Source organism: Crinia signifera, chromosome 6, assembly GCF_055691185.1.
Source record: "Crinia signifera chromosome 6, ASM5569118v1, whole genome shotgun sequence".
In the NCBI taxonomy this organism is placed as follows: Eukaryota; Metazoa; Chordata; class Amphibia; order Anura; family Myobatrachidae; genus Crinia; species Crinia signifera.
Window position 1 is genome coordinate 239917392 of NC_139222.1, and position 23978 is coordinate 239941369.

At 45.0% G+C, this 23978-nt stretch overlaps 1 protein-coding gene across 1 annotated transcript in view; it reads left to right on the plus strand.

The window, feature by feature from the left end:
- Positions 1-226: 226 nt before the first annotated feature.
- The window catches only part of PLPP4 (phospholipid phosphatase 4), a 112225-nt gene continuing 88473 nt past the window's right edge, over positions 227-23978 (plus strand). Inside the window, exon 1 of the mRNA XM_083149166.1 lies at positions 227-1235. Coding sequence (XP_083005292.1) covers positions 1180-1235 — 56 coding nt within the window. The 5' untranslated portion in view covers positions 227-1179. The remainder of the gene's footprint in view (positions 1236-23978) is intronic.

Genomic DNA, 23978 nt, shown 5'->3' on the forward strand with positions numbered 1-23978 from the left:
TTGCAATCATATACAGTAATGAATTATCCACAATAAAAAAGGCTACAGGGGAGAGTCTGCATTAATGGATTGTGACTAAACAATGCAGGAAAGGAGACATATCTTATTGGAGTCTAATGAAAAGAGATTACAGAGCAGAGCGGATAAATGACAGGTCCTCTTTATCCTGTGAGAGCACTGGATTTGCATTGCAGGGCAGTACCTGCAGTGTATGGAGGAGGGAAGCTAGTACTCATTTCACAGGGGGAGATCCTGTACTGTTGCAGTGGGGGAATCCTAGCTTTGCTGCGTGACATCCAAGTATAGTAATGCCACAGCCCAATAGGTGGCTGAAGAGAGTATACTATGCCATGCTCTGCCAGCATCAGCTCCTGGATTCCTGATATATCATCATGTCTCCCAGACTGAAGGTCTCCCGCAGGCACATTCCAGATGCTCCTGAGGATGACAGCAGCACTCCCCAGACCCTCTCATTCACACTCTCACTCTGGCTCCACACCAGTGGGTGAAAGCAGCACTCAAGCCCCCTCTCATTCACTTTCACTCTGTACCCACTCCAGAGGGTGAAAGCAGCACTCCAGCCCCTCTTACTCCTGTGTGTGACATCAGCTCACTCACTACTGAGGGTGACAGCAGCACTCCATATCCTCTCACTGTAGCTCCTCTCTTGAGTGTGACAGCACTCTAGTCCCTCTTACTCCTGTGTGTGACATCAGCTCACTCACTACTGAGGGTGACAGCAGCACTCCATATCCTCTCACTGTGTGTGACAGCACTCCATCCCCTCTAACTCACTTTAGCCCCTCTCAGTCACTCTAGCCCCACTCCTGTCTGTGACAGCAGCTAACCATGCCCTCTCGCATACTCTCACACTAGCCCCACTTCCCTGTATGACAGCACTGCACTCCAGTCTCTTCCACTTACTCCAGCCCCCACTCCTCCTGTGTGTGACAGCAGCACTCCTGCTCCTCTCTGTAACTCTGAGGTCTCTCCCGGGCAGGTGGAGGCTTTAGTCTCTGGATGGCGGCAGCTGGCAGCGCTGTGCGCCCCCTGTGCTGTGCTGAGAGCCGGCTGCTGCCAGTGCGTGTTGTGCTCCCGCGTTTCTCCCGCGTCTAGCGGTCCCGGAGATAGCCAGTGCAGTGCCGCCGGCGGTGCCAGTCCCCCGGATGCCGGTGAAGAATGAGGGCGCTGCTGGAGGAGCTCGGAGTCCGTGCGCTGCTGTTCGGGGTCTTTGTGTGAGTACCGGGGCTGAGCCCCCTCCCTTTGTATAGTGACACTGCTCCTGTATGTATATAACTGTGCACCAAGCTGGGGTCACCCTACTGCCCCTACCTCTGTATTACACATAACACCGGCCAGTAGCCCACACCTGTTGTTTCCTAGCCACATACCACATGCCTGCCCGCTTACCCTAGGAGGAAGCCCCTCTATTCCTCAAAGTAACACTTTACAGAGAGATAGTTTCACCTTCTGTTGAATCTATCTATCTATCTATCTATCTATCTATCTATCTATCTATCTATCTATCTATCTATCTAGATACACATATGATATAATCTCCCATATGCAACTGCCTGTGACAGTGTGCTGCACCGTGTATACCTGCAGTGCTGTCATTGTCTGCAAGTTCCTTGCAACTCCTGTATAAGAGCATTGTGTGATCCTCTTATCTCATGTGTGTGCCTGGCAGGGATAATCCTGGGTAATCTGCCATTACTGTAGTGTGGGGGGCATACATCCTGGTGTACTGCACATAGCATGTTATTATGTGATATATACTAAATATAGTGTATTACAGTATACACACACACACAGTTATCCCCCTCCCAGGGCTGTGCAGTGTGCACTGGGTCACGTGTCTCCCAGGTTGCAGGTGTGATCTGTTCTATCATTAGCCTCAGTGCAATACACAATGATTGCAGTAATTAGGTGATGGACTGTGAGTGGGGGGGATGCAGCAGTATAATTATTGTACATACAGTAGATGTGGAAGCTGTACATGAAAGGACATCACGTCTGCCCAGATTCATTACTGTAATTAGCTGATACAGTATAACTGATTTGTAATGCACTGTAACATACCAGATGAGGTGTGCGCTACAGAACAGCAATGACAGGGTTACATACACACTGGCAGCCCTTAGGGAAGAAGTGATAATATTAACTGTTTACACCGCAGGTGAAATTGCTCCTCTGAAATTAATTTAGTCTGTTGTCCTCTGCCAAGCCCATCAACAGTTTTACCTGGTGATATTACCTCTATTGGGGTCAGGTATTGGTGCTGCTGGATGTTTGGGAGAAGGCTAGCACAGCATACCTGTATGTCCCATATATACAGAGACATCCTTATAATGCACTATTATTATTTTCTGTATTACGCTGCATGACAGTTACTCACTTATTATACTACATTGCTGACCTTTAAAAGGGTAAAGAGATGGCATTTGAAATTCTTGTCTCCAGAACATTTAAATGTTGATTGTTTTAAATGATAAGGGATAAGTACCCATTACCTGATTTTCTTTATAATGCTATCTGTGGGTAGTATACTCTGATAGCGCTGCTGTCCTCTGATTTGTTGTAAATCGTATCGAGAACTCTCTTATGATGGTCCTGTATTAGTATATAAAGACAGAAGTCCCCACAATTTAGCCTTTTTTGATACTCCCAAATTCCTCAGAAATTCAAATTATTCCAGTTCTACTGACACATTGTTCCAGTATGTCTGATCCCATTGCTGGTTAGTAGCTCCCACTTCCAAGCAGGTTCCGTAGGTCTCTGTGGAGAACATTCAACGCAACACAGCATGGTCCAGGTACTGCAGGGTGGATAATTAGTATTGTTATGCTGGGTATACACCAGGTGGTGGTGTGTCAAGGTGATATGATGTACTGATACATTGTATCTGCCTTACCCATTAATAGATCCACTGTAGGACAGTGTGATTTACTGTTACAAACTACATGTGACCACACCATGTTTGCCTTGCACTCATCCCATTGGAGGTGTAGCACCTCCAATGGGATAATTTAATGAACAACAGCTGGAGCTGACGGATCGGCAGTACCGGGAGTGATATATTGTACTATATATATATATATATATATATCTTCTACCCAGCTTTATTTTGGGTTTCCGTAGATAGCATTATCAACTTTTGTTTGTATTTGGGCGATCACACTATTTGGGCGATCACACGCAGCTTAGCGAACAGATCTGAATTTTCATGTATCAAAAATTTCTTAAAAGACCAACAGACAAAAAATGTCAAAGAGTGAGATGCACGGGACTTTATGTTCACGTACCTGAGCATTGCCCATTTAGGGAAACGCTTTCATATATTTTTTTTTTTGCATTTTAGTTATTTTTTCATTTTTTGGGGGTAGTTTCCTTTTAGTAACTTTCTCTTTTAGACAATATAAATTCATGGCTGACCGTTTTCCCAGAGTATTCAGGAGACTCCAGAATTTCAAGATGTTCTCCCAGACTGTCCAGACATCAGGCCATACTTAAAATACTTAAATACTTTATATGCACGCCCTTTTTGTGTCTTATTTGTGATGAGAGAGAGGATTAATTGAAAAAGGATATATAAAGAGTATATATATATAAAAAATAAAAAATAATAAAAAATTAAATGGTTATATAGATAAGGAACAAATAATGAGTAATCATTTTAGAACTTAAAATACATGGGTTATTGCTATTTTTGTTTGTGTATTTGTGGGTGTTTGGTTTTGGGTGTCCTTGGTTGGACTAGAACCCTGGTTTCCTGGATGCCTGCAGTTCTGCCTTGGGTGCTGCGCCACAGACGCTATATTATGTCTGATACTATTGACAGACATTTCAATATGTTGATAATGAATACCAATTAGTGTGTAATGGGCTTCATGTTCTCTTCTAAATATACTATGTGTCTGTTTCATGCCGCTGATATAGACTATTATTAACAATAAAAATATTACTACTGTTTGAAATAGGTACTTTTTCAATATGTATATACTCTCCCTCTTGTCTAAGTTAAGAAACTTGCCATTGAATCACATATAGATGAGTTTATAATGTCTGATTACATTGATACCGCCTTGATTACAAATGCAATATAGGTGATCCTTTTAGCTTTGCTATCCTGATTGGTGAATAACCATTTAAATAACCACAGCGTAACAGTGGGAGTATCTTCTGAGGAAACCGTCAAGTCTATATGACGGAGAAACGCGTCAAGACTCCCCTCTGCCATTGATGCCTTTGATGTCCGTTTATTGATCCGTGTCCTGCGCCCACCCGTACCTCACTGCGCTCACAGGAAGCATTGTCTCCAAGCGACACTGAGGTCTGCACACTCTCGCTGGAAACGGAGTGCAGCGCAAGCTATTAAAAGACCCGTCGGGAGCTGAGGTAGATATCAACAGCTATTACAACTGTTCCCCCGCAGCGTCCGTCTGAAGGCGGTCGGCTCCCTGACACAGCGAGCAGGTCTCGTTGCTGTGGTCAGGTCGTGGAAATCCTTCACGCGGCCAGTACCTTGAAGGCAGCTGTTTTTACTACAAACACCACTATATATTCACCGTATGCCGACTGAGTGAGTGAGCAGTTTACGGGTGGCTAAATAACTTTGCATGTTTTACCACTGACTTTCCATACAAAATAAGTCCAAGCCACGGACCAATTGCACTATCCATTTTACTGGCAATCGCTGGACTCTGTATATTCCAATCGTCTATTATGCTACAATTGGTTACAGATTAAACAAGTGGATACAAATATTCTGATTAACAAAATTGCCACTTGAACACACAACTGCCAGTGTTCTGACAGCTATTGGCAAAAGGACACGTTTCTTTCCTAAAGGAAATTATTACTACTCTTTTATTGGTTCTAAAGGATCAGCGTTTAAATTGCATGTTTTATGTAATGTTAATATTATATATTTTTTATTTATGATTAAATAAATTTATATATCTTTATATGATTAAATTTTGCAGTGTTTCGTGCGCTCTCTAGAAAAATATTCTATCTGTTTTTTGTATTCAACTTTATTAAGGACTGCAGAGAGCCTTAATTGAGAGCAGCAAGTTACACTCTTTTCTTCTTTTTAAAAATAATTATTTCGATTTGATTAATTGATACAATCGATTGCTGTGCGCCCGATTAGCTGGTCCTTCTCACCTGCTTTGGTTGATTTCCCTGGGACCGTGTGTCTAAATTTATCACACGGGTTCCGTGGATCACCAGAGTAGGTGTTTGGAGGCCCATACCTGTGTTTTATCAGGCCATACTTGCCTACCTGATCCTCTCCATGCAGGAGAAAATGCTCTATTCCTGGACTTCCCTGGTAATGTAGGATTGCCATCACCTGTGGGGAGCTAGGTAATTGATAAGAAAGGTGTTTCACCACAGGTGATGGCAATCGTACATTACCAGGGAAGTCCAGGAACAGAGCATTTTCTCCCTCGTGGAGAGGGTCAGGTAGGCAAGTATGCATTAGGCCATTCTGTCGGTTTCCGATCATGTCTCTCAGTGCACACAGATGACGCAATTATCATAGCTGTGTCTCTAGCACTTGCCCCTTAGGGAATATTTAAATGTGGACAGGAAAGGAAAAAGCACAGGTAGTGCAGCTGTTTGCTAGTTAGGTATGTGTGACATTAACTGGACCTACAGCAGAGGGTTTTACTTTTGTCTGTACCCCCAATGCATCTTTCCTGCTTTTGCCATAAGCATTACAGGGTCTGTTGCAGGCAGGAGATGGACGTCTTAATTCATATCTGCATTTTTACTTATTAGGGTGTAATTGACAATCATCTGGACTTCACCAGAGGGCATATCTATATAATAACTTGAAGAGTGTGTGTGCGTGTCTGTCACATTGCGGAGACACCACGCACTCAGAGCCACCAAATTCGGCATCAAGGTACCTCTAGACAAAGGCGTTTTTTGCAAAATTTCTCTTAGAGATGTAAAAAACACCAAGGTTAAATTTGCCTTGATTGATGATCTGGAAAAAAGATTGACAACCTGAGAAACAGATGACGAAGGAACAGCACCACACCTGATTTCATTGCTGTCATTGAGTATGAATGCAAACACATTCTAACATGGTGGAGGCCTTAAACAATTAGGAATAATTGTGGATATACATATATTACACATCACACACATGTACACATTGTACACACACAGTACACCACATAAGCACACACAGTGCACTACACACACACATACGTATGTATACGTAGCGCACCTCACACACTTACAGATTGGACTGATAAACACACAACGCACACATACATATAACACCACAAACAATACAACACACACCCACATACACTACAACACACACGCAAAAACAGTACAACACACAAACGCACAAAAAATAAATGCATCGTAGGTGCTAGTACATTAATATGTTCCACTTGATGCAAATTTTAGGATTCCTCCGGTGTGGAAACAGCTTCTCTGCAATAGTAGCATTGTAGTTTTGTATTTGCAGTTTAATAGAATCGGAATACTTTTTTTTTTTCACTTGTACGAATAAATGCCTTTTATTACTCTTTTCAGGATGCGGTCATTCGTCAGACTGCATTTAGGTCTACAGTCATTAGGTCAACCCCACTAGGTCGACTGGCAGGAAGGTCGACCTGACTTAAGGTCGACATGGGCCAAGGTCGACATGACTTAAGGTCGAATTTGCATAAAGGTCGACATGAGGAAGGTCGACTGGTCATAAGGTCGACATGGGTTTTTTACTGTTTTTTGAGCCGACATGTGCCGACAGGCGGTATTTCATGCCCTACCATCCACTAGGGCGTGGTGGGAGAATAAAATAGTGTGCCGAGCGCAGCGAGGCACCGTGCCCGAAGCATAGCGAAGCGAGCGATGCGAGGGTCCGATTCTCATTGCCAACTGTGTCCATGTTGACTGTGTCGACATTCGGATCAAAAAACAGTGAAAAACCCATGTCGACCTTATGACCAGTCGACCTTCCTCATGTCGACCTTTATGCAAATTCGACCTTAAGTCATGTCGACCTTGGCCCATGTCGACCTTAAGTCAGGTCGACCTTCCTGCCAGTCGACCTAATGACTGTAGACCTAAATGCAGTCTGACGAATGATCCCATTCCCTCTTTTCTTAGTAATTTATTTAAGAATGATAAAAGAAGGGGTCCCTTCCTCCTGGGTGGGATTTCTATTGGGATTGTCTTGAGAGAGATAAAGTACTATGCAATATATCCAGATATTTGATACATAAAAGGAAAGAAAAAAAAATTGGTGTCAGTATATCCCTGCAGTGTGCTTGTTCCACGGTGACTGCTGCTGATTGTTCTATCCGGATTGGCTCAACCAATCCTTCCAATTGAGCGGGTCTATCCGTGTGACAGTAGCAGATATGGATATTAAATAGATTGGGTATTAGATCTCTATATGTTAGAGTGGGTACCCCCTGGTTGGCATGTGCCCTGGCATGGAAAATATACTCACAATCAAAGAGGATTTACCCAGAAAGTGTTTATAGGTTAAGAGCAAGTATGTTACACGATTGGACGTTTATACACGCTGCTTTCTCCCACATGCTTTTCAGTATTGGTGGGCAATGAGTGGTGTACTCTGCCGTAAGTGCACCTGAAGGATAATTGCATAGGAACAGGAAAGAATTGAAGAAACGATAAGAGGCATTAGAAAATAGAGAAAATCTGGGTAATTTCAAGGATATGCACCGATATTGTCACTCTGCAAGTTCATACAAGTTAATTTGAGGAATATTGCAGTAATTGTTAAATGTCTCTCTCTAGAAGATATGTCAAATGTTGTTTAAGTCATAGTATCAAGTTTAACAGCATTGTGATATAACACAGCAGATAAATCAGGGAAAACATGGTAGTTGTCACAAATGTTTTACCCCAAAAGGGTCTTACCACTACCCGGTTTCTGCTGTTTCTTTATCAGCCAGGGAAATGTCCTCGAACCCCACCTCTGGGGCCTGGAACGGTGGTAAGGAGTCTGGTACCTCCTTAGTGACAAGTAGTGTGATAAGTATGGGATAGGCAGCTGTTTTTCGGAGGTCCCGCTTCCTCACTACTTTGGGAACACTGACAGTGCATGATTTCCAGTTCTCTTTACAGAATCAAGTGAAGTAATTAGTACCACATGTGGATCTTTTAAAATGTGTCAGTCCTTACTGAATACACCTGTGCACCAGTATGGAAAACATGCACGGTTACTGCTCCCTGAAGGCTGAATGTGGGAAACCCTGTAGTAGAATATGGGTGGCAAGGAATTTTACTGGGAAATTTGCATAATTCTGCCCACTGGTCTTATCAGCAGGTGGCAGTGCTATCAGGCACATTGGGGGGTATTATGGTTTATTCGTAAGGCTGCGCATTCGCAGCCTTGTGAGTCCACCAGGCCCTGCCCGGCGAATGCAGAGTGATGTCAGCTGCCTCTCCCCCACACCTGCGTCATAGGGTGATCTGCATGGGGACGCCCAGCGTTCTCATGGGAACACCTATGTAACACTGGGAATTCCCATGGGGGTGTCGCCCGGCTGCCCCCCCCCCCCCCACAATCTTTGGTGCGTGCGGGGGGTGAACACCCTTTTAGCCGTGGCCGCTCGCACCCTGCGTCTGCACATGCACACAATCCACAGGGGATGCGAAGGGATTAGAATAACCTATATTGGGTATGACTATACTTGCATCTGTCTGTGTTATCCTGCAATTTATCTTGTTAAGTGGAAGGGATTTAATGCCATGATTTGCAGGGAATCATATCATGGCCGTTCCCACATCTGGGCATTGTTGCAAATATTTTCCATATACTTTTTGCAGTTTCTCACAAAGGTTTTACTCATCATAAACTACTGTAGTCACTGATGCATTTTCTGTGGTCATACAGTCTCTTGAGCATAGCCAAAGAAGTATTCCATCTACTGTACCTAAGGTGATGTTGTCTTTGTAAGATGTATAGTACAGGCACTTCTTGTGCAATCAGATGGACATTTCAGTGTCCTTGACATTGCTAGGTTGCTTTTAGTACTTTAGTACTTGCAGAAGAATCTTTTTACTATTACATTGAGCACATGAGAAAAACCGACAATATATATAGTGTATTGCTGTGTACACACGGGGGCGATAGGGGCTGAAATCGCTGGAAATATGGTCGCTGGCGACCATATTGCCAGTGATTGGGAGTGTGCCCCGGCGATAAATCGCCGGGTGCGCGCTACCGTTTTCAGCCCCTTTCTAATCGCTGGTCGCAGGAGCTAGCTCCTGCGACCAGCTAATTACCTCTGCGGCACCGCCAGCAGAGGTTCCTTTTCATCAGCGACCATCTCTGGTCGCTGATGAAAAGGAGACACTGGGCAATATATTGCTCAGCAATATATTGCTAGCAATATATTGCTGAGCAATATATCTCCCCCCGTGTGTACGGGGCTTATGGGTCCCATGATATTGGAGCCATTGTCAACGGGATGTCATATTGTAATCTTTAGGAGGACAGCCAGAGCTCATCTTTGTGATGTATGTAATTCCGAATTGTGTTTGCTGTATGCAATATCTGGTCCTATCGAAGTAAATGTTTAGTGACATGGTAATACTTCCGCTTCTTCTCATGTAAAACTTGGATAACAAGAATGATAATGGTGTGATTCCTCTGTTCTTGGACTCTCCACAATCACAAAAGTGATACTGTGGAAGTGATAACCAGCCAGCCAATCAGCTCCTTACTAACATGTTACAGGCTGGGTTTGAAGAATGACTAGTAAAGTGGTAGCCAACTCCGGTCCTCGAGAGTTACCAACAGGTCACATTTTCCAGACAACCTAGCTGCTGCACAGCTGCACTCATTACTGACTGACACATTTTAAAATATCCACAGGCATACGTTTACCAACAATTGGAATACGGACTGTATGCTATTTTGACTTGATACTCGGCGCACTTTTTAAAAATCCCGATGAAAATGTCTATATTACAGTGTATTCCTGTTATTGTATCATAATAAATACTGATTGTGTAAAAATATCCACAGGTGGAGCTAATTACTTCACTTGTGATTCTGTGAGGAGATCTGGAAAACATTAACTGTTGGTAGCTCTTGAGGACTGGAGTTGGCTACCCCAGTGCTAGACATTGCTACCAACATATACAAATTCAGATTGCCCTGCTTTGTGTACAAATTACAAGAACAGTACATTGGATTAGCATTTGGATGAAGACGCATTATTGCCACTGATCCCCACTTATCCGGCAGTTAAAATTATGACCACGATAGCAATGGCATTCGATAACTAAAGCCCCCGCCATTACATGCAGTTTAAGGAGCTGTATGGAGCTGCTGCACATGTCCGGTGTTAGCAGCCGCTTGTACAAAGTTTTCTGGAATATGTGGATCTGAGCGCTCAATCAGTGCACTGGTCCAGAGAATAGCTGCCAGGAAGAAGAGACAGGCACCTTATCATGAGGTGAAAGAGTTTGCGCTCAGATAGTGCAGTTTTGTCTCCTGTCGTTTCTCTTATGTTTGTGCATTTATTTTTCATGGGATGTTTAACCTTTTCCTAACCACCGATATTATTAATGTTAGTCAAATATATTTTATACAGCCTATACTGCAGACCATCTTTAGTGTTAATAATACTATAGAGGAGTATTCAATGTTTGTATTCTCCTTGTACAGCGAATCCTGTTTAGGATTCGCTGCACATTTGCAGGGTTCTGGAGGGCTGGAGCATTCGCTGCCAGCCCTCCCTGTCACCCTATTCAATGTGAATGGACGGAGGCAGGCAAGGAGATGTAAGCCTCCCTGCCTGCCCCAGAATTTTCTGGGGGAATGCTCCTGGGGCACAGGCAGCAGAGGCTGCCCCCAGGGAATGCTGGCACGGGGCAGGGGTAGGGACGGGAGCCGCTCCTCTGGTCCCGCAGGTAACAAGCCGGGACCAGAGTGAAGTGAATATATGAATATCTAATGAGCGGCTCCCGGCCCCCTGCTGGTGAAAGTGTAAACAATTGTTTAAAAAAATGTTACATTAAAATTTTTTTTTTTTATAAAAATTAAATATATATGAATGTGCTTCAAGCACATAAATAAAAATAGCATGCCCCTTCACATAAAAAAAAAATCAGTTTTTTTTTTACACCAAAAAAAAAAAAGATCACTTTCCAGTTCACCTTAAAAAGATGTTGAATGCAAAATGGTGAATCATGGCAAAAATCAGGGAGAAAGCAGTTTCCCATCCTAGCATTGAATACACTCTCAGCGAATCCCAGTGAAAACCCCATTGAAATACACCAGCGAATTGCAGCGAGCATGAAACGGAGAACTGTCCGGCATTCACGGCTTTCGCAGAACAGTGGGCCTTATTCAGATCTGAGCTCAGTACAAATTGGTTTGGAAAATGAGCAAAACCATGTGCACTGCAGGTTGGGCAGCTGTAACATGTGCAGAGAGAGTTAAATTTGGGTGGGGTGTGCTGAAACTGAAATCTAGATTGCAGTGTAAAAATGATGCAGCCAGTATTTACCCTGCACAGAAACAAAATAACTCACCCAAATGTAACTCTCTCTGCACATATTACATCTGCCTCACCTGCAGTGCAGATGGTTTTGCCCATTTTCCAAACAAATTTGTACTGCGATCAGATCTGAATAAGGCCCAGTGAACATTGAATGGTGTGAATCAGATTTTCAGTGAAAAAAAATCACCGCAAGGAGTGAAAAAAGCCTGATTCGCCGAAAAAAAAATGGTGAATCGGGAGCATTGAATACTGGCGAATGTGTGTGTGTTCAGGATCTTTTGGTACTTGTTTCCTAGAACGGCCACAATCGGGGGTAATCGTGTACCTTAACTTTGAAATCAGGTCCATTTTGCCGGCAAGGGCAAAATCGGGTCCATCGCGTCGGTCGGGTGCATTAACATGGCACGCGACGCGACCAACGCGATAGACCCGATTTTGCCATAGGGTTCAATGTTAAAATATTTTTAACATTGTAATCCGGGAAAAAATGGGAAATGGGCCAATATGGGCCATTTCTCATTGTATATGCCCCCCCCCCATTGTGAACGTCATCCCACGATTGACGCCAACCCGAAGCGTGGCGAGCCCGCGAGGGGCGGCGGTACGCGTCCTCTGACCTTTTCATTCCCCTACTATACACGTCGGCGTGGAGTTGATAATATAAAGTGTGGCGAGCGCAGCGAGGCGAGCGGACGCGTATACCTGTGAAGTTATATGCGTACGCTCGCCACGCTTCGGGCTCGGTGGCTCGCTGCGCTTGCCACACTTTATATTCTCAACTCCACGCCGACGTGGATAGTAGGGGTATGAAAAGGTCGGAGGACGCGTACCGCCGCCCCTCGCGGGCTCGCTACGCTCGCCACGCTTCGGGTTGGCGTCAATCGCTGGGTGCCGTTGAGGGGGTTAAAATTGGGGTCTGGGGACAATTTTACATTGAATCCAATGTAAAATAGGGTCCCAGGGACCCTATTCACATTTCAATCAATGTAAAAATCGGGGCCATCGCGTCTTTGGTCGCATGCGATGCGATCGACGCGATGCGACCGACCCGATCAAAATCGGTGTGGCCGTTCTAGGAAATAATTACCGATCTTTTTAGGTTCTTCTGCATGCGTTCTCCGCTGCAGGAAAGAGGGCCAAGTCAGAAGTCGTACACATAGCACATGGGATCGGATGTCAACACAGGTCCGATTTGGCCTCTTTTCACCGGATCCATTATAATCGGGTGAAAACAGGCCAAATCGGACCTGTGTATGGCCCTATACTGTAAGATCTGAGGGCAGGGTCCTCCGCCCTCTTGCATTCACCAGTGCATCCCCTCTCATTTAACAGTTCTGATACTGTTTGTCTGCTCTCCCAGGGAACTGTCATTCATTTATATAGAGGGTTTGTCTGTTTGAATATTTGTGCATTTTACGGTCATTTGCTTCTAAAGAGCTACATCCACTTTATGTGCCATATAAAAATAACATTGCTGGCTTATTATCCTCATTCTATAACTGTTGTAAAGTTAAGGCCATTTTGAGCCATTTTCAGCTGAAAATTGGCAAGTGTGTATGAGCCAGCGATACCAAACTAGCGATGATGCGCGCTCCCTCATCATCGCTAGTAAGGTGGTTCATCTGCTGGTTTTACCAGCATTTTTTGCTATAATGGCTGATAGATGAGCCAGCATCAGCCCGGCGCCCTCTCCTTCTCCCTCCCCCTGCTCCACACAGAGCACACTTACCCCTCGGCCTGCCCTCCTCCCTCCCCCTGCTCCAAAAGGAGCACACTACATGGTGCCTGACTGCCTACCCACTCTCCCCCCTGCTCCATTCAGAGCACAGCACAGGCTTCCCGCTCTCTCTCTCATCCTGCTCCACACACGGAGTGCGGAACACGCCACATGCCAATCCGCTCCCTCCCACTGCTTCCCCTCACGCTGCAGCAGCAGTCGTTACACTGCCCACCAATGTGTAATTTAGCAATAAGCTAGTAATATTTACATTGCTGGCACAGGCCAGCAATGTATATGTTACTGGCACCACTGCCCACCAATGCACATATATTTATATACCAGCATGTATATATTACTGGTGTATAAATACCTGTATATGTGCATTGGTGAGCAGTGGTGTCAGTAACATTTACATTGCTGGCCTGTGCCAGCAATGTATATGTTACTGACAGCCACTGCCCACCAATGCACATTTATTTATATCCCACTAATATATACATTACTGGCACAGGCCAGAAATGTATATGATACTGGCACCATTGCCCACCAATGCACATATATTTATATCCCACTAATATATACATTGCTGGCACAGGCCAGCAATGTATATGTTACTGGCATCACCACCCACCAATGTACATATATAGGTATTTATACACAAGTAATACATTGCTGGCACAGTATAGTATAGTCCGGATACCAGCAATGTATATGTTACTGACACCACTGCCCACCAATGCACATTTATTTATATCCCACTAATATATACATTACTGGCACAGGCCAGAAATGTATATGCTACTGGCACCATTGCCCACCAATGCACATTTGTTTATATGCCGGTAACAGGGGCGTAGGGAGGGTGGAGCTTGAGCTTGGGGCACCAATAGAGTAGCAGGGTGCTGCACCCCACACTTTGCGATGGTGGGCATCTTTGGAGGGGCACAGGGTCTCCGTGATGCGGTCAGAGACTCTGCAGCGCTGATGGGCGGGCAATAAAACCATTGAACTCCTCCTGGGCAACGAGCATTTAACTCCCCCTGGGCAACGAACATGTAATACTTTGAGTTGAGCATGAAACACCTGGCAACAACCATGTAATTCCCCTTGGCAACAAGCATGTGATCCCCATTGGCAATGAGCATGTAATCCCTCATTGGGATCCCATTGGCAATGAGCATGTAATCCCCTGCTGGTATAACCAGCAGATGAACGGCTTTCCCGGCGATGTTGCGGGAGTGCGCAGCAGCACTCACCGCTCATCGCTGGGGCATACACACTGGCCGGCTTTGAGCTGAAAACCGCTCAAACCTCCTGCTTTGAGCGACTTTCAGCTCAAAGTCACCCAGTGTGTATGGGATTTTTCACCTCCTGAAAATCTCTTGCTCTTTGTGAAAATAGCTCAGTGTGTATGCAATACTTTGGTGACAGATATATCTTTCAGAGATTTTGGCAAAGTCTTTTGAAATGAAAATCATCTAGTGTGTATGAGCCTTTACTAGTGCCTTATTATAATTTAAAATGATGTGCTTCGTCTTGGCCGATGCTAAGATCTGACATATTGTTCTAAAGGCCCATACACACTGGGCGACTTTGAGCTGAAAGTCGCTCAAAACAACAGGTTTGAGCGGCTTTCAGCTCAAAGCCGCCCAGTGTGTATGGCCTGGCGATGAGTGGTGAGTGCTGCTGCGCGCTCCCGCAACATCGCCGGGAAAGATGTTTATCTACTGGTTATACCAGCAGATGTGCTGCTTTCAGGACGGCTTTGCATAGCGCTCCACTATGCAACGCCGCCCCCCCCCCCTCCGTCAGTGACGGGCAGGGGGAAAGCCGCTCAGTGTGTGTGTATAGCTTTCCACCTAGCGATGAATGCGATCATCGCTGTCCATACACGCTGGGCATAGTCGCCCAGTGTGTATGCACCTTTAAAGTTTGCAAAAGTGTGACTAAATAATAATCTGTCAAATAGTTTAAATGATAATCTGTGTCTCATATAAAGAGTTTCATTATTATCTTAGCTGCCTTATCCATACCTCCCAACCGTCCCGGATTCGGCGGGACATTCACGATTTACGGCCGATGTCCCGTCGTCACGGTACTGCTTACCGCAGTCCCGGCTTCCCGAGACGGTTGGGAGATATAAACCACGCCCCCACGCTCTCTAGGACGTCACTGTGCCTCCAGCATATGTGCGCAAGCTGCTGGGCGGTCACAGTGACGTCCTCTTCCAATCCAGCAGCTGCCATCTCTGCGCGTCTCCGTATATCTCCATGAATTATCCTTGACAAAGGCTGTCTCACAGCTGAAACGCGTTGGACCGCACAGCATCCATAGGCACTTTGCCTCTCTACACATCCATCCGCCTCCGTTACCTCTGTGTCAGCACGAGACGCTGACGTCATCACAGCGCGCCGGGACACGCCGCGTCCAACAGACCGGCAACCCGGCACCCGTTAGGAGCGGAGGAAAGACCGCACACCCACGCTGCACCAGCTGCAGTAACCAAAGGACCGACCGGCACTCCCAGTGAGCCCAGGACGTCCGCACAACAACAGCTAACAGGGTAAGAAGCAAGTTGTGGGACGCCGCCACTTGCCTGCTCTCTTCCCTGTAGAACTGTGTTTTTTTCACCATCAGACTTTTGAATTGATCAGCATACAAAACACTGTAGGAGACATAAGTCCGTTGGATTTATGGTAGAAAGGTACCTGTTGGCACCCTGATTCCCAAAGGGACTCCTCATCATCAGCACGCTGTCAATTACCACAGAGACTCCACACCTCACTGTATCTCAATAGGAGACATATGTCCCATTAGGACATATGGTAAAAGGGAACCTGTTGGCATCCCAATCCCCACAAGGGCTCCTATAGAGACAGTAAAGTGTGCATCGACATATACCGACATTGCTCCTTTGACTGTGTCGACACCAGCTATAGCGGAACACCCGCCTATTAACATCTTTATTGTTTATATCAATAAATATTTCTCATTTACCACTTATCGTCCTGACTGTCATTTAGGTATCATCATACCCCCCCGACACCCCCCCACCATTCATTCCCCATCCCCTTCTCCCGTCTCTCATTCTCCACACACACCCCGCCCCCCTTCCATACCTTACCTCCCCACCCCTACCCATTTCACTATACATACCACACATAGGGCCTTATTCTGGTTGGTGCGGCCGGGCCGTACGCATACGTTCCGGGGTTTTTCATGATCTGCGCATGCGTACAATCGCCAATGCGCAGGCGCGAACACTCCACAACGCTTACGGACGGGTCTCTCCGTGCGAAAAAACCTGTACGCGAGAGTACGGGCATTGGGGGCGGCATAGGGGCGTGTTGAGGGGAGCGGACGAAATAATGAGGGAAAATGGGCGTAACTATGGGCGTACACGGGGGTGTGCACCAAAAATGAACGGTGCTACTACCGCACGATCGGCTAAAGCACCGTTCATTTCGGACACAAAACAGGCGGCCGCCAACCGCCAGCTCAGACCACCCCTACAGATACCGCATGCCAGCGTGCGCCTGGGTTTGCTAATTTACGCTGATTACTACTCAAACACATACACCTGAATGTAATAAGCAATGCTGCAGTCTATTAAGTCCAAACCATGATTTTACTACCTGCAAGCCACACACAGCACTCAAACACATTGGAAGCTTATCTTTCTATACTTCTCGACATTTAAAGGTTTGTTTAATTTAAGGTAAGAATCTTTTTAAGACCTGCTTATATATGCTAAGGTAGGTATTTGTTAAAGTTATACACATTAACTACGTGCTTTCATAGACTTTACACAGTAGCACACTCAATCTACACAAGTCGACATGTGTCAACGTGTACACTCTAATACAAACATAGGTTTTGTATTTATGATACAATAACATAAACCACATCTAACACCTACAAAGGATGTTTCAGCAATGTTTTAAGCCCATGCCCACTATTTTGCACACAATCTTCAATTGAGTTAATAGAAAACAATAATTGAATAACAATTAGAATAATTAATTAATTGTCAGAATTATAGTTGAAAGGCAAGATTTGCAGGTCCATATATGTGAAGGGTATGCCAGCGTGCACGGACGTACGCTCACTCTCACGAGCGGTGACATAAGCTGAGTTTTCTATTGAAAACAATAGGGACCCGTCCGTACAAGCTGGCGTACGCTCAGATAGCCGCAAGAAGTCGGCGGGAAGACGGACGAGAGACGTCCGTAAATGGTGGCGTACGCTCTGTTGTACGCCAGTTGTCGGAGTCTAAGGGCTGGTCCGTCCGTGTACGTTGGCGTACGCTCAATTGTACGCCACTCCCCTTAGGCGTTGTTTCTGGCCGTACGTATGCGGCTGATTTGTGGGTGGACTTAACCCCAACGGCCGCATACGGAGTGCGTACGTTAAAATGGAACGTACGCACGTTTGGCCGCACCGATCAGAATAACCTCCATAGAGTGCGCAGAATCTATCTGTTTGTGATCACACTTGTAATGGGCACAAATGAGTCCTGATGTCTGGTAGTGCCAGGATGGGGGAGGTAGTACACAAATGCTCCGCGTACTGTAGTGGATGGGCGAGTGCTGTCGCAGTAACATTATTGCACCCCAATAAAATAATGTAGTAAAAACTACTCAACCCCCTACTCTCAGCAATGGCTGGTGGACAGTATGTACGTTATATTGTTACTGGAACTCTTGCAGTGGCTAGGACAAATCTTGCTTGGCCTAAGCACTGTAGGTGGTTAAAAGATGTTTAAAGGAAACATATTCTCTTATTTTAAGCCTCATTGTTTGATAGTGACTCATTTTTTAATGACCACTGAAAATGTTTGACTTTACCTACCATTGCTTTAAAGAATCTGTTAACAAAATATTTGAATCATTGTAGAGAATTTAATACACATGGACACAATGGGGCTGATTCAGATTTGCTTGTTCAGGTCCGTCTCAGATGACGGGGGCCTGCGCATGTACATAGGCGCTAATGCACATGTGCAAACGCCAACAGTGAATGCGTTCGGCGAGATTTTCACTTGCCGGGGCATTCGCTCATTGATTGGCAGCCATGGGGTGTTCTGGGGGGGGGGGGCGGACACCCGGCGGTTCATGGGTGTGCCAACAAAAACAGAGTTCGCACCCATAGAAATGCTGGGCGGGCACCCAATGGAACACAGGTGTTCCCCGGCCTGTTGGGGCACGCAGACGATGTCACATGATGTCACGCGCTCCCCCAAGTCGGACATCAGCGTGCAGCAGAAAAGTAATTCCTGGCTTACCTTTCTGGTGCGAAAAGCCATTCGATGATGAACATCAAATGATTTCTCCTCTGTGTGCAGCGCAGTGAGCGGATCTGGCCGGCAGAGGGGCGTGCATTCACCGGGGCGGCGTTAACCGATTATACGCAGCCTAGCGAAAAGGTCTGAATCAGGCCTAATGATTGTCCCACACAACTGATAACATAGGCTTCTCCATTGACAACTCTGGAGGCGGGAGGGGGCGATCCACGTCCCCCCCTTGTCGGGATTTCGGCGGGAGGGATTCTGGCGTCGGGATTTTGACCGCCAGGATTCCAACCGCCGGGATTTCAAACCAGTCCCCTGGAGGCAATGCATGAAAGCCATACTGTACCAATGAACAAGCCAATCAAGCCACGGTCCCTTCTGTTTCTTTATAACATTGTGATGTTCCATTCATTCTTACAGAAGACGCTTCCACAGTGCCACAGAGTCAAATTAATATTGCTAGAAAATCCTGAATACCTAAAGTAATTTAAATCAGCATGATAGTATATGTTATTATTTTAGCTATTGCTATGGTTTTCATTTCTTTTTTAATAGCGCACATTTTATAATAGGCTTCCTTACCCACATTCCCATAATCAGGTTATTTGGAATTGAATTGCTGCTTGTCCCTTAGATTAATGTCTGAATACACAGCTCAATGTTTCAGTAGTTACCGCTATTCCTTATGCGTGCTATGCCATTGATTTCTTTACGTTAGATTCATCGGCTAAAAAAGACGGCTCTATATTCTATTGGACAAATCAATATAAGCTATTGCAATTTTTGCCACTGATCGTCTTCATTGCAATATTGTCAACCTTTGACCAGAGAAAGTATCAATAGAGGTTTGTACTTCGGATTTTAAAAAGTAGCAGTAGCATTACCTCATGATTACCACAGAAACAATGTACTAATAATTGATGTATAATAGAGACAATTATTTACATAGCACAGTCTTATGTAGGGTACACACCAGGACGACCCGCTCACGATGCACATTGTGAGCGGGTCGTCAGTGTCTCGTCCGACCCGCTCACGGTGACGCGGGGGGGCACGACCCGCTCACGATGTGCACCGTGAGCGGGTCCGATCCGATGGCGACCCGCACCCGGCTGTATGGTCGTCATTGAGATCCTACCTGCAGCAGGTATGATCTCAATAACGACCGACCGACCCGCGGGACCGCGCATCGGATCGGTATCGGTCCACAGCAGGTCAGAAAAGGGCCCAATCAGCACACAATCTACATCCAATTGGTCGGAATTGGATCTAGATTGTGGGGATCGGGCCCTAGTCGTCCTGGTGTGTACCCAGCATTATTTACGGAGAACATTTAGTTATACACATCATACCCCTTTCACACCGCACCTTGGACCTGGGTAATTGTCGTTTGTTGTAGTGTCCACCCGGGTCGAGTTGTGGTGTGAAAGCACCAAAGTTTATAACCCGGGTTGATCATCCTGGCAATTCAACCCGGGTTATAAGTAGTGATGAGAGGCTCAGATTCACGAAAAAATATGTGAATCTGAGTCTGAATTCTCGCCAGACACGGAACCCTCTCGTGAGCCGATGCCGGCTGTATTCTCGTGAGACTTGGATCCCATATAAGGCATTGAACCACGCGGCTCGTTGCGTACGTCTGTGTGCATGCTCCGCCAGCGCGCTCTGTGTTATGTTATAAATGTGTGAGGACTCGCTGCCATTAATTTACATTTTGGATTTAAAAACACAATCTACATACGCTAGACTGTGTTATTTAATTTGTAGTGGCTCTGCTGGCCATTTACCCCCACTGTGTGCACTGCACATTGCAGTGCATAATAACATACTGTACACTGTCACTGCTGTGTTGGCTGGCCATAAGTAACCCCACTGTGTGCACTGCACATTGCAGTGCATAATAACATACTGTACACTGTCACTGCTGTGCTGGCTGGCCATAAGTAACCCCACTGTGTGCACTGCACATTGCAGTGCATAATAACATACTGTACACTGTCACTGCTGTGCTGGCTGGACATAATTAACCCTACTGTGTGCACTGCATACTGCAGTTTATACATACATATTATATACTGTCACTCCTGTACTGGCTGGACATAATTAACCCCACTCTGTATACGGTACTATGAGGGCTGTCCCCATCTGATAATACTGTTTATTATAAAAGAAAAAAAATAGTTTTTTTTTTTTTTTGCATCCCCACTTTCAGTACGAGTGAAGTGGATGAAAACAACATTGTGAGCTGTAATGTGTAATGTGGTACAAATTGTCTGCAAATGACTGGAAATGAATGTTATTTAGGTAAATAATAATCTAGAGACAAAAAACGCCCAAATTATGTGATTTTAGCTTTATTTGTCAGTTTTTGAAAAACCCAAATTCAAAACCTAACACCTGGCTGACAAATCCAGATCCAGAATAAATGGTCCCTAGTTATAAGAAGGGCTAAACCCGGGTCATCGTCTGTATAATGGGCGACCCAGGTTTAATGTGAAAGCACCAGGATAGTACCGGGTCTGACCCGAGATCAAAATCCCAGTTCCGACCTGGCATTGCGACGTGAAAGGGGCATTAGTCTCTACCCTAGTGGAGCTGACTATCTATAATCCCTACAACACGTACACACACATACAGGGAATATTTTATTTTAAAAAAATCCAGTTAATCTATCCATATATTCTTGGATTGTGGGAGGAAACTGGAGCCCGCAGAGGAAGCCCACTAAAACGTGTGTATGCACTAAGCATTTCTCAGCCCAGCGAGTTTCCCCATAATCGTTATCCATACACGCTGGGCAAAAACATGTGAATCCACCAAAATGTGTCAGAACATAAGCTGGTGGGAATGAAAATCTGGTAATGTATGGATGCAAATGCCGAGCAGCAATTTCCTCCCAATTACCATAAAACAGATGTAATTGGTTCTTCAGCCAAGTTGGGTAAAATCAGTTTCTTGTGCAAGCAGTTTAATGCCTTTTGCTCTGATTCGCTCATAAGACTGACAAATAGTAAACTGCTAGATCTACTAATAGCACTATGGGGAAGATGTTTTAAGCCATAAAAAGAGATTAAAGCAAGGGTGATAAAGATGGATAAACATCTAGCCAGTCAGCTCCCAAGTGTCATGTTATTGGTTATGTCTAAAAATGGCAGTTATGAGCTGATTGGCTGCACGCTTATCACTCTTTATCACCCTTGTGTTTTAGAAAACATAATCTGATCACCTCTTTTAATTTTTAGAAGCTTTAGTAAATGTACACTGCAGTTTTTCATTCAGTCACTACGTCCATCATGAACGCACTGATAGCCTTCTCTGACCATTGGCTGACTCACCAGATCTGGTAGGATTGCCAGATCCCAGGTAAGAAATAGTCAGCATTTATGTTATGTGATCTTTTGGAACAATACTGGGGCAGTACGGATGGTGTAATGGGTAGCATTACTGCCTCACAGCACTGAGGTCATGGGTTCGAGTCCCACATGGCTCTAACTGTGCAGAGTTTGTATATTCTCCCCGTGCTTGCGTGGGTTTCCTCCGGGTACTCCGATTACCTCCCACAATCAAAAAATATACTGCTAGGCTAATTGTCTCCCAACAAAATTAACCCTAGAATGTCTATGTATGCGTGTACATGTGGTCGGGAATATAGATTGTAAGCTCCACTGGGGCAGTGACTGATGTGAATGTTCAAATATTCTCTGTAAAGCGATGCGGAATATGTGTGCGCTATATAAGAAACTCTTAATAAATAAAAATAAATCCAGTTTTGGCTGTTTATCTTCTAACAATAGAGATCTCATTACAGAGCTCTCAGGTCTTCTTTGACACCAGTAAAACAGTTTTATTACATACTTTATTTCTGCTAAAAGACAGCAGAGGAAGATAAAAAATGACTTTCAAATCATTTTATCAATTTGGGACGGGAGTTAACACATGGTTTAAGTTTTATAACCTGTAATGGCCTGAAATGTACCACAGGAGTGTAAAGATAAATATACTATATATATTTTGGAATATCAGTATGAATCAATGATTATCTACAGGACTTGTAATTGTTCTGTTTCATTTTATTATTACAAGTTTATTTATTAGCAGTTTCTTATATAGCGCACACATATTCGGCAGCGCTTTACAGAGAATATTTGAACATTCACATCTCTGCCCCAGTGGAGTTTACCATCTATATTCCCTACCACATGTATGCACACACACGCGCATTCATTGTAGGGTTATATTTGTTGGAAGCCAATTAACCTACTAGTGTATTTTTCGATTGTGGGAGGAAACCGGAGTACCCGGAGGAAACCCACTCAAGCGCCATCCATGTAATCTATTTATTAAAGCTGTCATATTTTCATTATGCCTGTCGTTCGATACATGAAAAGGTTGACATGAGTTTTGGGGGATAATTTTCAACTACAGTATTGGGCGTTTTCATACCATCCATGTGATTGGGAGCGTAAATGTGTGCTTATATCGTGGTGGTAGCAGAACGAGACAACTGGCCGAAGCATGATGTGGGGAAAACTCGATTTTTCCAATGTATCAACCTTTTTCCAGTGTAACCGTTTTGGTGTCAACGTTGACATTGTTAACTTAATGAACCACACCCGACTACCTCACAATGGTACCTCACATACACCAAACAAAAAATGCTGTAAAACCCAGTTTTCTGGGTTTTTACCACATTTTCTTAAGCAGCAAAGCCCCACCGCCGGGGCTTTGCCGCAGGAGATTATGCCAGTTCTAGATGGCGTAACCCCATAGAAGCCTATGGGCTTCCCTTTGCGTGCCCCGTGCGATCCGCAACACCCACCTCCCCCCCCTTCACCTCTGTCCAGACAGCCTCCTGCTCTACTGCTCGGACCAGTGACCTCCTCCTCCCTGCACCTCTTCTGGGTACAGGGAGGAGGAGGAGGAGGCAGAGCCCTGGCCGAGCAGCAGCCGGGTAAGGGTCCAGGGAGGGAGGGGGGACACGCTGCATATCGCCGGCCACAACGCAAAGGACAGCTCTTAACAGAAAAATTGTCCTTTGCGTTAATAATCGCATATGTTAGTGGATATGCGTTTATTAACAATGCGAATGCCAGCGATGTGTGGCGGAGGATGTTAATGCATCCTGCCCAATGTCAGCACATGAGCCTATGTCTTTATATTTGTTTTGCCATGTTAATTGCCCGTTGTTCTCACTTGCCTGTGCTTCACTCATGTTATGTCTGCAAACAGTGTGGAAACCTCCGTTCCTCATAATTCTCCTCACAAACTGAGTCAGCCCTAGCTGCCATCCGTGGGAGGAAAAACTGCCATTTCCGATACATCTTTTAATTAGGTATTAAAATCTTTTACAGCCTAGAAAACCCGGTGTTCTTACTGACGGATTCCTTCTATCGCTGGCTTCACTGCATTCATTTGTAGGCAGACTGCATGTACTTGCACCTGGGTCACTGAG